We start from the raw sequence: 14,166 nt of genomic DNA, 5'->3' as shown, positions 1-14,166 counted from the left end.
GTCTCTCACTCTCTCTCACACACGCAAACACACACACACACACACACACACACACACAACCTGGTCTAAACAGAGCCCTTCCCGGGGAGTTTTCCTGCCGGGACGCTCCTGGCAGCAGCAACAGTGGTAGCACGGCAGCAGCAGAGCTTGTCTGGGCACCCCCCCAATCCCAGAACTGCGCTGCGTTGGGGAGTTCTCCCATGTGAATGCTCCCGGCAGCAGCGGCAGAGCTTGCCTGGGCTCCTCCCAAAACCAGAACTATGCTGCACTGGGGAGTTCTCCCACATGGATGCTCCCAGCAGTAGCAGCAGCGGCAGAGCTTGCCTGGGCTCCCCCGCCATCCCAGAACTGCGCTGCACCGTGGAGTTTTCCTGTGTGGCCACGGTGCCAACTGTGGTGCAGCGGCAGAGCACACCCTGCCCTTCAGGGACCCGAAGGTGCGTGGCCTGGCCCAGAAGCGGCGCATTCTCCATCATGGGCTGGATGCAAGGTGGGGGGGAAGGCAAGTGGGCAGCAGTCAGCCAAAGGCTCCGCAGAAGCCAAGCGCAAAAGTTGAACACGCCACGCCCAAAAGGCAAGCGATCCTTGCAGATCCCCCCTGAAGCTGAGCACAGTGGGTCTCCCCCCCCCACTACTAGCATTGGCTTACTTTATAGATCCTCTCCCTGCAGCCCTGCCATGCTTTCTTTGGTTTCTGCCTTCCACGTGGCCTTCCGCTTGCCTGCCTTCACTCATGGCTGCGGGCCGCACATTGGTTGTGGGGTGTGGCCAGCTAGAGATTGCTACTGGCTCTCCGAACCAGCCCCAATGTCCGCTACCTACTCGGCTGATCCGGTCCGATCCGGTAGCATTTCACCCCTGATATAAGCACATAATTGTTGCTTGCATTAAAAAGCAGGGCTGAACTGCTTAAAGAAGTACCAAATTTGTTCTATTCTGTTGATCCATTGTTAAGTACTTTAGAAGATGATAAATGGTGCTGTAAGAAAATATTAGGGACAAAGATTGCATGTATATTAAAATCATACCCTGTTCCCTCCCAAATAAGACATCCCTTGGTAATAAGCCCAATCGGGCTTTTGAGCGCATGGCAATAAGGCGAAGCACTTATTTCAGCATTCAAAAAATATATAAGACAGGGTCTTATTTTCAGGAATCATGGTAGAAGTAAAATAATATTGATGAACCTGAAAATGTGATACATTTGGATAGCAAATTTGAATAGTTTTCTTCAGAGGAAGACTTGTTCTTCAAGCTAGTATTTGCATGGCGTCTCATCTGTAGGTTTTTTTTTTTTAATTTTGTTAAGAAGGAAGTTATGAGTTTGGTCTAAATTAGGGAGACTGAAAAAAAAATCTCCCGTCTGGTTGCATTGGTTTCTGCTATGTTTCTGAAGTTGGTGGATTAAATGAATGACACATCTTGAAAAAGAAGAATCTTTACAGAAAATGATGAAACTTTTTATAATTTTGTATCATAATTTATAATCATTTTGCATCATAATGCAAAATGATTCTATTGCTTTTGATTTGTTGTAAAATTCCATTTAGATCAGGGGTGTGGCCCTTTTATGACTTGTGGACTTGAACTCCCAGAATTCCTGAGCCAGCTGGCAAATAATGTAGAGCAGGAAATATTTTATTTGCCGTGGATGAGAAGGTTAAAGGTGAAATTTGATATAAAAAATGGCTGCAGCACATTTAAACTTAGGGATGGCTTTAAAAGAGAAAATAAAAGACTTTAAAAGAGATTAAGTCCCCTCTTAATGGCTAGTAGATTTAATGACAAGGCAGTGTTTAAATACCAGGAGCTTGAGAGCCAGTGATATCTTTAAATACCAGGAGCTTGAGAGCCAGTTTTGTCTTGCTTATGGATTTCATGCAAGGATGTAGGTGGCAGCTGCTAAATTCTAAATTCTTAATTTAGAATTTAGGATTCTAAATTAAAATCTCTTTGCTTTGATCCAAAAGCAATTTTTTTTGTTAGTAGATTCAGATTATTTCATCAGTTAATTAATTGACTTCATATGAACATCCTATTTTTTTTAAAAAAAATCTGTATTCACATAATATGCTAATTTGTAATGAATAGAAATTTAATTTACTGAATTAATTCAAATTTCTGGGTTTTTACAATATACTGGCCATACAAAATAGCACCTACATAGATTGTTGTTCAAATTTACCAATGTGGTAATTGTCAATTATAATTATTTTTTTAAAAAAATCCACAATTACAAATAAGATTTTTTTGGGGGAAATCTTTAAACGTATATTAATGTTTTAGAAGATAAAGTTGGTGGTGAATATGATCCAAATATTAAGATTTCCTCTTTATAGGTCTGGTTTGGAAAATGAAGTGATAATGAAACCTCATGTTGATGTTTAGTCAGAATGAATGGGCAGCCATTAAGGCACAGATGAGAACAGCTTTTAAGTAATAATATTCTCATTACATCACTACATTCATGTTAGAAATGTCTAATTAAGATATCTGAATATCTAAATCCAATGTTGGATATATTGACTGTTTTTAGAGTTTTTATTTTTGTTACTAGATATTCAGCTGTCTTATTATTTAAGATATTTTAATGTGAGATTTATTAGTTGTCCAACTCCAGTGGAGGATTTGATTTTTTTGGGAACCTTGGTTGGGTTTACACAACATACAATATCTCTAAACCCATGTATTCAACAAAATAGAATCTCCACAGGAAATGTTATGCCTAACATGTTAGATGCTAATTTAATATCCTTTTAATATACATTTGTTTGTTTGTTTGTTTATGTATACAATTACTTAGTGTTCATGTCACAGTGACATGAACATGGGCAACATACAAGGGTTAAAACACAGATTACAGATCCAAACAATAATATCTGTGGTCTCTTCCCAAAATCCCCAAAGCTTTAACCAAAGACTATCCACTATTGACCTCACCCCATTTCTAAGAGGTCTGTAAGGGGCGTGCAAAACAGCACCAGCGTGCCTACCGTTCCTGTCCTAATGTTCCCTTTGGTTGTATCCAATTCGTATTGTTATTTCATGCTTATACTTATATATATTATTGTGTTTGACAAATAAATAAAATAAAAAAATCTGAGGTCAAAAACTGTAATTCCAACCAGTAAAATACAATATTAACCAGCAGAGCTTGTGTATCCTCCAAGCTTGAATACCTCGGTGGAATAGCCAGGTCTGCAAGGCCTTACAAACTGCCAACTCCAGTTTTATCAAATTTACTGCATTATTTGACTCTATCCTTAATACTCAAATAAATCTGATAATATAATCCAACTGAGTGAAGAAGTCCTGGTTTCCTTTGTATGGCAGCCATTCAGAGATTTGAGGAACATATCTGAAAGACTGCTTGACTCCAGTTGTTTCTACCTGTTCAGTGTGGGCCAGCAGAATAGATTTACTCCAGGTTCCCACCATTCAACACTGTCGTCTTGTAGTACCTAGGAAGTATGTCTTTTCTGTTGCAGCTCATACCATTTGGAACAGCACTTCCTCCAGAAATGAGGATGGTGCCTCCTCTCCTAGGATCCTGAACAAGTTTGGAAAGCTAACTTTGGCCCCAGGCCTGGAGTTGACGTTTATTATTTGCTAAAGGCACATGTTTTATTTTGTATATTTTGTTGTCTCTTGGATCACTCCAGTCTGTGCTGTCTGTCTGAATTAATACTGTTAGCTGTTTTAATATTTTTTTTAGTCTTGTACATGACCCAGAGTCTACTGGAATGGCCAATAAATATAAATAAATTTCCTAACTCTTTTCAACTCTAAATATTCATTCAACATTTTCTATTAACATAGTTTTTCCTATATTTGACTGTTCTCTTAAATCATTCTAATTAATGTATGCCTTTCTGAATTATTATATCCAAAACCGGGTGTAATTTTCCACATGGGTCTTACTAACGTGATTGGAATGCAGTCTAAAATCACTGCAGCGTTTTTTATGAATATTAATATCTTCTGAAATCATATCTATTTTTGTAACCATAAAAGGTACTATCCTCATTTCTTAATTCATCTTACTAGGGCCCAAAGAAAGCTGTTGGGGAGGATGTTTTTAGGTTATATTTGCAACATGTACATATGGCTCATTTTGCTTCAGTGCATCTTTGATTAGTGACTCTTTGTACTATCTTAAAGGAGACATAATATTTTGCCAGCATTTTGAAACAAAAATGGCAATATAATGGGACATAACCAGTGGTGGGATTCAGCCAGTTCGCACCACTTCGGGAGAACCGGTTGTTAACTTTCTGAGCAGTTTGGCAAACTGGTTGTTGGAAGAAATCATTAGGGCAGAGAACCGGTTGTTAAATTACTTGAATCCCACCACTGGACATAACAATATAATATAGAAGCTGTTGAACTGCAACAAGTGTCTGTTATAAAATTAAATCCAAATTCCATTGCCATTAAATTCTTAAATCTTTTTTTGGGGGGGGGGAATTATGTGACAAACATATAACCCCAGGAAAAGGTGTAGCTTACTTAAGAGTTGCTGAAGATGCTATATTAATGCCTGTGTGTGTCCTAATCATTATTTCACTTTCATCATGTGTGTATCAGAAATTTGAAATGTTTATATCTATGGAAGCAGAAGACTTACGTTTCATTAATAGTGCATTGGGAAGTTTGTAGAATAGGAAAAATAGTTTCCATAAAGAATTAATGAACTTTCCCCCTTTTCCCATGTTATTTAAATAAATACATTCAAGTAAAATTGCAGAAATTGACAACATTTTTGTCTGCGTCTGTCTCAAATCCATTACTGTTGCCTCATTTTTTGTGAAAATATGAAATAAACATTTCAGACAGGAAATCAGAGTTGCATAGATTTTTTTTTGTAGTTTATGTGTATGAGTATTTTAAAAGACATTGGAAAAAAGGAATGGTTGTTTTATTTAATAAGATTTCTTTTAAAAAGGCAAGGCCATTTTATAGAACAATATTAAGAAAGAATATATAGATTCTATAGCTACTGATTTCAGTGGAATCATTCATTTTCAACATGATCAGATAAAATCATGATCAGATAAAAGCTACATTGCAGTAAATTGTCTATGTCTTTTTCTGAAATACATAAGGTTTTAACAGTCAAATACTCATGTCTTTTTTATGTGATGTTAGTGATACCAAATCTGTAAAATTTTACATATCATATATACAGAATACAAACACATGCACATCAGAGGTGGGTTTCAGCAGGTTCTGACCAGTTCTGGAGAACCGGTAGCAGAAATTTTGAGTAGTTCAGAGAACCAGTAATAAAAATTCGGACTGGCTCCGCCCCCATCTATTCTCTGCCTCCCAAGTCCCAGCTGATCGGGAAGAAATGGGGATTTTGCAGTAACTTTCCCCTGGTGTGGGGCGGGAATGGAGATTTTGCAGTATCCTTCCCCTGCCACACCCACCAAGCCACATCCACAGAATCAGTAGTAAAAAAATTTGAAACCCACCACTGATGCACACAAACAGAAACACTATTTTGTACTTATCATACACACACACACACACACACACACACACACACACACACACACACACACATTCCCTTGGGATTTCTCCTTTTTCCAAATAATATGCCAGTGAGTAAAGCATATAAAGGCAGGATGATAGTAATGCAAAATCTATTATATCTTTGTCTATCCTTCCTTTCACCTTTCCTTTGCTGCACTATCTTGTCTGTCTGATTCTCACAGGAGACATGGACTACAGCTGGGACCATACATCTTGGCATAGCAGTGAGGCATCCCCAATGTCTTTGGTGAGACATGTGGAGCCTTACCATTTAGTTTCCTTTACCATTTCATGTTTTCTTTGTTTTATTTACATCTCAGCATGTTTTCTTTCTTGTATCCTTTTTTATCCCATGCCTGTAGGGGACAGTCAAAGGGGAAAAAGAAAAACTAGTGAGCAGGCAGTTTTGTCGGACTCTAACATCTTATCTGAAAGACAAAAGAAAATGGTGTGTTTTGGTGGCCAGTCTTTGGAAGAGGACTTGGAATGGTCTGAACCTCAGATTAAGGACTCTGGGGTAGACACTTGTAGTAGCACAACTCTAAATGAGGAACATAGCCATAGTGAAAAGGTATTGGCTTTGTGGTGCCTGCATTTTAATCTGCTCATTTGGTCTTTGTTTGCTCTCTGTCACTCATTAAAACAGATTAAGAATACAAAGGCAGGTCTAATCTAACATTTCTTGAGGTGCAGAAAAGAAAAACAAAACCACAATCATGGATCACTGTGTGGATATTAACATCCAAAAGTATAAGGAAGAACAAAATTACCCAGGCACTAAAAAGAAACATTGCTTTTATGGACATGCAATACTATTTTGGTGATATTATCTATATGATTAAACAATGAGAATTATTTTTGGATTGGCATGTTTAATTACCACTTTAATGCCCCTGGGGTTGGAAATTAAATTAATAGTTTAATTCCCAGGTTGAAAAAAAATGGGAGAGGGGGAACTGTATCTATTTGGACAGAATTGTTTTTCTTTTTTCCCTTTCATTGCCATGTTCATTTGTTTTGTCACCGTGATATTATCTGCGTTATGGGGGAGTAGTTGTATCTGCTGTATGTGGTTTATTATTGCTCTTTCTTGCTTTCTGTTGTAGGCTATCACTGTTGCCAAATGTAATGTGCATGTTTATTTGTGTACATGTGAGAGCATGAAACTAGTACCTAGTGAAAAAGTGCTATGATTATACAAAACCAGATGTTCTAAATTTGAACTGATTGGCTAAATTTTTCAGAAATACTGATATGTATTATTCTGGAACCTATGTGTAGTAAATAAGAATTAACTGTTCAGATATAGCTAAGAGAAAAGTTTAAATTATTAGTTCATTTAAATGAATTTTAGAGACTGAACATGGTGGGATTTATTTTAAGTAAAATGTGGCTTTTTAATTACTTAAGATCATAAGTCATTTGTTAAGTTTTCAAGTATTTTTTGTATTAAATTCCCCCATTCATGCTCTCTATATTCAGAAATGATGCTCACTGTTTTCAGATCCATAATAAGCTGAATTTGTTTTCAATGTGTAGGTATGATTTAAGTATATTTGGTATAGTTATTTAGGAAGATGTGAAAAATGACTTCTGATAATCTAATGGAATGATACAAATTCTGATTCCTATCTGCAAAAGCAGTAATCGTGTAATCATAGCTATTTCACAGTAATTAATAGTGCCAAGTAAATGTGATGCTGGAATTCCTTTTCACAAATTTAATTTTGCTGATTTTTATTTTGTTTAATGTATACTGTAGCATCCTGTAACCTGGCAGCCATCCAAAGATGGAGATGGCTTAATTGGCCGAATTTTGTTAAATAAGCGCCTAAAAGATGGAAGCGTGCCTAGAGATTCAGGAGCAATGCTTGGACTTAAGGTTAGTAGTCAAAGTTTTCACTTCAGATGCAAATTTTTTTATTAGAAATAATTATTCTTTTTTATATATCTTGATACTGTTTTCCAAAACAAAGATACTACTTACAACCAATTAACAAAAAGTGCTTAATCATAAGAGTTCATTGGAGTTGGATGGCCAATAAGTTTGAAAAAATAAATATTCTCTAGATGCTTTATTTTTTCTTGTTATAAATTTATTAAGAACTATTAATTAATAGTTAATTAAATTAACTAATTAAAATCAAAGCACATTACAACTCTGTTCTGTGAGTTGCATTGGTCGGCAGTTTTTCTTCTGGGTTTATTTATGGTGTTAGTAATGACCTATAAAGTCCCAAGTGACATGGGTTATTTGAGGGATTGGCTCTTTCTGGTTACAACTACTCATCCCATCAGGTCTGGGAGAAGGGGCATGTTACAGGTCTGAGCCAGGAATATTATCTGAGGAGGAGGGCACCGCCTCTATGGAAAATCATTCTCCACAAGGTTAGATTGGTCCTAACACTGTTGGCCTTCCAAAAAGGCTTGAAGAAATGGGTTTGTCATCATCTCTGGGGATCCACTGATGGTGTGGACTCTGCAGAATGGAAGTACTATTAGTAAAATGGATTGCACTCTCCTGCAATTTGTTTTTCTGGACTTTAATAATTTTTAATTATTTAAGTGTTTCTTAATAGTTTTTGTTCTTCACATTTGGTCATTTCTTTGTATTATTTGGGTTTTTTTAAAACTGTGTGAGCTGCCCAATCACATATATGAGATAGGCAGCAATAAAAATTTGAACAAATAAATAAAAAAATAATAACATCAAGTTAAAGCATTATCAATTCAAAATCTTTTTGAACCTCAACATAGTTCAAAAAGAGTATTTGAGCAAATTTGGAGCAGGTTTGCAAGAAACAAGAAAGTTGGAATGTAAAGGCAAATAACATTGTATGAATATGTATGTATGTAACATTGAATGCAGGCCTATACTCACTTAAATTTATGTTACCTGAACTCAACTAACATAAATTTAAGTGAATGTAGGTTGTTCAGCAACTTCATCTGATCAGTTATATGTAGTATGCCTTAATATAGACTAGAAATATTGTGCATAATATTCATACCTGGCTATATTTAGTATATTTAGCCTGACTTGCCCCAAAGTATTATACATAACTATTTACATATACATTACAGATTAAATTTTTGATGATTTTCCTTGACAATATAGTTGAAAGCAATTGGAGAATAAAACTCAATCCCTCAAGATTGAAAAATACAGATGCTATATATGTCATGCCCTCAGTTGTATGACTTTCATAAATTCATTTTACATGAATTCAATTCCCACTAAGGGATTTGAGCCCCATTGAAAGATCATGGCTACAGATGTGTGATAATACTTATCTAAAGAATGAAACCTGTTGTGTACTGCTCCCTGATGGTCTCTATAAGTAAAAATACCAGACAAATATATTGTGCCATAATGAATTCCTGCCCTCTGAGGCTAAGGAAGTCATATCAAACCTTGTAAATGAGAGTATGTAACACCTGTATTTCTCTGATCTGAGAGCTTAATAAAAAGAGAAAGTGAACTCAATATACCATTCTAAAGATATTTCTTGCAGTTTAATATTTTGCCTGTATCTGTCACAGTCTTTCTCCCAAGTAGCGGATATAGTTATAGTCCCTCTTAGTTTTTTGAGCAAATATCAGTTAAATAAATTGGATGACAGTATACAATTTTGGTGTAATCCGTTTCCAGTTTTCAAGCATTTAGTTGCTTGATATTCTATTCTTATTTGCCGCTTCCTAATCGTCATCCACATTTTTGAATAAGCAGATAAAATGATCCTGTTCGTTTACATTTTTAAGGGTTATCTGCAGTTTGTTGCCAGCTATAATCAAAATGATAGTGAAAAAAAATAATAGACATCTTTGCGGAACTCCCTTGCCTTCTCAATTATTCATTAAATATTGATAGTATGATCCTCGTTGTGCTTGCCTTATCTGAATCAAGGTCACACATCTGTCGGTTCTCTTTCAAGTATTGTTGATATTGCAAAATCTTGAGGATTAGTTTACTATCGTGTGAAATACTGTCGATTAGCAATCTGAGCATCCTTTAGTACAGTGCTTTTTGATATTGGAATGCACATTTATATTTTTCAATCACTTGGCCACTGCTCACTTTTCCCTAGCTACTTATACATTGTCACCTGCACTCTACCTTTCTTATCTTGCAAAGTTTAAAACACTTCTGTTATTATTTCATCAATTATAGCTTTGTAGTTTGCAGTATTTTCTAGGACCCATTTAACTTCACTTTCGAGAATATTATTCAGTGGTACATATTAATTGATTTAGGAATATTTTTTCTACAGTTCTTCAGTACATTCATACTATCTCTTGTGCATGTGTTCTTTCTTCAGTAGATCTTTATCTCTCTGTGTGTAACTCATATCTCTCATGTTTGCACTATGCAGGTTGCTTCCCTACAACTATAATTTAAACATTAAAAGTTAAAGTTTTTTAAAAAGTATTTTTTTAAAGAAAAATGCACTAGGATTCCATTACACGCTTTTAAATATAGTTTGGAATGAATTACAGTGTTACAAATAGAATTGTTTAATGAAATTATGCATAGATTCCTGGGCACTTATATATACATATGCAAAAAAATGTTTTCCAGTTTGTGGAAGTGAAAATTTTTCTCTCATTATAACAGAGGACTTGGATACCACTTGCAACCATTTGTTTAGCAACCCTCTGAAGTTATAGTGGCACTGAAAAAAGTGATTTCTGACTGAGCCTCACACTTATGACTGCATTCCCGTGGCCACATGATCACAATTTCAGCACTTGGCAATTGACATGTATTACAACAGTTACAATATCCTGGGGTCATGTGATCGCCATTTGCAGTCCTCGACTTTTTTCTTGTTTTTAACATGTTGCAAGAAGCTTTTTTTGTTATTTTTTACTTTTGTCGCTAGCCTTTGTTCATTGTGAACCTTAGCTTTCCTCACTTCATCTTTACAGGCTCGGGTTATTTGCTGATATTCTGCCTTAGTTATTTGCTCCTCTTTCCACTTTTTATATGTGTCCTTTTTGTCTTTCAATTTGTCAGATAGTTCTTTATGCATCCATGCTGGTTTCTTTTGAGATCTATTATTTTTCTTCTTCACTGGTATTGTGCTAGACTGTGCTTTTATAATCTCACTTTTCAAAATTTCCCAAGCTTCTTGAGTTGTTTTCCCCTTGAGGATTCTCATCAATGGAATCCTTTCTCAAGCTCTCTCTAAGTTTATTTAAATTAGCTCTCTTAAAGTCCAAGACTCTAGTTTGACTTTGTTCTACTACTTGTATTTGCTTAATGTCAAATTCCAATATTGCATGATCATTTGCCCCCAAGGTTCCTGTAGATTCAACACCTTCTTTCATTTCATCTCTGTTAGTGAGAATTAAGTCCAGTATGGCTGATCCCCTTGTTGCCTTCTCTACTTTTTGGGAAACAAAGTTGTCTGCTTGGTTTGTTAGGAACCTGTTGGATCTTCCACTTGGTGCAGAGTTTGTCTCCCAGTTGATTTCAGGGTAGTTAAAATCCCCCATTACTACTATGATGTGCTTCCTACATACCTTAGTTAGCTGACTAGCAAAAAGTTCATCTACTTCCTCTGTTTGGTTGGGTGGCCTAGAGTATAGACCTATGGCAATATCATTTTTCACCCCTTTTATATTGACCCAAATGCATTCAAGATGATTTTCATCATTTTTTTTAAATTTGCATTTATATCCCGCCCTTCTCCGAAGACTCAGGGAGGCTTACACTATGTTAGTAATAGTCTTCATTCTATTTGTATATTTATATACAGTCAGCTTATTGCCCCCAACAATCTGGGTCCTCATTTTACCTACCTTATAAAGGATGGAAGGCTGAGTCAACCTTGGGCCTGGTGGGACTAGAACCTGCAGTAATTGCAGGCAGCTGCTGTTAATAACAGACTGCATTAGCAGTCTGAGCCACAGAGGGCCCTTTGTTGTGCTCTATTTCTGTAGCGATGTAGTTATTTCTTATATATAGTGCAACTCCACCTCCTCTTTTATTTGGTCTATTTCTTTTAAATAATTTATATCCCTCTAGCTGTATGTTCCATTTGTGGGTTTCATCCCACCAAGTTTCCGTAATGGCAACAATATCATATCTGCCCTCATTTACTTGAATTTCTAATTCACTCTGTTTATTCCTCGTACTCTGTGTCCATTGAGTCCATTTGGATTGACCTTGTGTTTACTGTCTACATAACCTGTGTTGTGCCTGACTGCCCCTATTTTCTGTATCAATTAATTCTTTGTCCTCACTGTTCAGTTTAAATGTTTATCCAGAAAATCTATGAATTTATTGCTAAGTAACTCAGTCCCTTTCTTTGATGAATGCAATCCATCTCTTTTGTACAGTTTTTCATTGGACCAGTTGCAGACATTGTGACTAATAAAACCAAAGCCTTCCCTTTTACACCACTCCTTTAGCCACACATTAAACTCCACTACATGCTGGCCTTTACCTTTTTGTTCCTTATGTACTGGTAAGACCTCTGAAAAGATAAGCTTACAACCTATACTATTAAGTTCATACCGCAAGCTCTGGAAATCATTCTGCACAGAAAGTACATCCTTTTGGGACAGATCATTTGTGCCAAGATGTATAATAGCATCAACATCAGAATTCTTACTGGCATATTCTTGACTATCTTAAGAATATGCCTCTTGTCTCTGCTGGCAGTAGCACCAGGTAGACACCTGACCTCTTTCAAAACCTCCATATCCTTCCCTAAATTTACATCCCTTACAATTGAATCACCAATCAGAAGGTGGCTTCTCTTTTTGGATACCATGCTCTTCTTTTATGACCGATCTGTAATACCTGATTCACACTTTTCCAAAGTAAGTTCTTCATCTCGGACCATAAACCCCTGATTGTTTGAGTTATCAGTATCATAACTACCTTGATGTGTCACTTTAGTGTCCCTATTAAGGTCAGCAAGGGCACTATATTTGTTATACTGGGACACTGCAAAAGCTTTGTGTTTATGGTTCACAGCTCTCACCCTGCCAGATCCCACGGTTGTCCATACTGCCCTTCTCCCCTTTAATATTTTTAAATATTAAATATATTTAATTCTAATATATTTGATTTAAGTTTGGGTTACCAAATTAAAACTGATTTGAGGAAAAATGATCTTTATGAACCTTTAAAATATAATTTTAATCATATGTTTAAACAGGTGGTTGGAGGAAAGATGACTGAATCAGGTCGACTATGTGCATTTATCACCAAAGTAAAAAAAGGAAGTTTAGCTGACACAGTTGGACATCTTAGGCCAGGTATGAGAACAGTTTTGAAATTTTTTAATTGAGAAAGGATAATTCTGGTTTAATGTATGTTAGCAATACGGAGATACACAACTGTATTATTAAAAACCTTTCCTCGTAACAGTATATTTTTACTTTGTTGTAAAATTTGAGATTATTCTTAGAGTTTTATTTTTTGATACACATACGTGATGTGTATATTTTTATAATGGTAATTACAATTATGGCAGATAAATAAGAATCAAATGATAATGGTGAGAAGATATGATACTCCATATCTGTTATTTAGTTGAAAATAAGATGTGTGAATTGGAAAATATTTGTCTGGACATTTTAATATTTGGTCATATTCAGAAACTTTTTCAAGTAACTTCAGCCCTGAAAGCGTACAGTTTTAAAGCTAAAACACAATATTTTGAATTGAATATAGTAGTATAGACACTGAAGTCTATTTAATTTAAAAGAAATTAGAATTAAATTTGCCATTTAAATTACACGGGGGAAGAGAAAGTATTTTAGATAGTAAAAAGAAAACAGACATTTCTCTGTTTCTCATAGAATCATGTCTTCTTGGTGTCTGAGATAATATTACTAGTGAGATTGGGTTTTTTTTAGGCTAGGCATTTCTAATGAAGTCCCGTTGAAAATAAAGAACATCTGTTGTGTATAATGTGGTTGAGATCACTTGCTTATACTGGTGTTCCAAGAATTTTTATGTGATAATAGCACTTAGACTTAAACTTATATACCGCTTCACAGTGCTTTACAGCCCTCTCTAAGCTGTTTACAGAGTCAGCATATTGCCCCCAACAATCTGGGTCCTCATTTTACCCATCTCAGAAGGGTGGAAGACTGAGTCAACCTTAAGCTTGGTGAGATTTGAACTACCAAATTGCAGTCAGCCGGCAGTCAGCAGAAGTAGCCTGCAGTACTGCACTCTAACCATTGTGCCACTGTGGCTATAATGGATTATACCTTACTTATTTCATGGATCCCCATCTTTTTGATTACTTGCCATCAACTTGGTTGACTCTTAATGACCACATGGATAGATTTTCTCCCCAAGTTAGTTCTTCAGATTTTCCAGTACATCCACCATCAGTGCAATTGAGTGAATTGATATTGCTGCTATTTCTTTCCATCTTTTTATATAAGAGTCTTATTTATTTTTTATTGATTTACCTTATTGATTTACCTTATTGATTTATATTTATTTATCTGATTCATTCATTCATTCATTCATTCATTCATTCATTCAATCATTCGGAAAGTGACATATGGTTTCATCCTCAACTTAAAGGTGTTCTTGAGTTATATTCAGGAGAAGCCACTTGTTGCAAGTGCTATTTAAAATCAACATCTAATATG

At 35.8% G+C, this 14,166-nt stretch overlaps 1 protein-coding gene across 1 annotated transcript in view; it reads left to right on the top strand.

The window, feature by feature from the left end:
- The window catches only part of RIMS2 (regulating synaptic membrane exocytosis 2), a 318,322-nt gene that overhangs the window by 140,634 nt on the left and 163,522 nt on the right, over positions 1-14,166 (top strand). The window contains exons 5-7 of the mRNA XM_058175035.1: positions 5,901-6,109; positions 7,301-7,420; positions 12,711-12,810. Of these exons, the coding sequence (XP_058031018.1) occupies positions 5,901-6,109; positions 7,301-7,420; positions 12,711-12,810 (429 nt within the window). The remainder of the gene's footprint in view (positions 1-5,900; positions 6,110-7,300; positions 7,421-12,710; positions 12,811-14,166) is intronic.

Source organism: Ahaetulla prasina, chromosome 3 (assembly GCF_028640845.1).
Source record: "Ahaetulla prasina isolate Xishuangbanna chromosome 3, ASM2864084v1, whole genome shotgun sequence".
In the NCBI taxonomy this organism is placed as follows: domain Eukaryota; kingdom Metazoa; phylum Chordata; class Lepidosauria; order Squamata; family Colubridae; genus Ahaetulla; species Ahaetulla prasina.
Note: the sequence above shows the minus strand (reverse complement) of the source record. Positions and strands in the feature narration are given on the sequence as shown.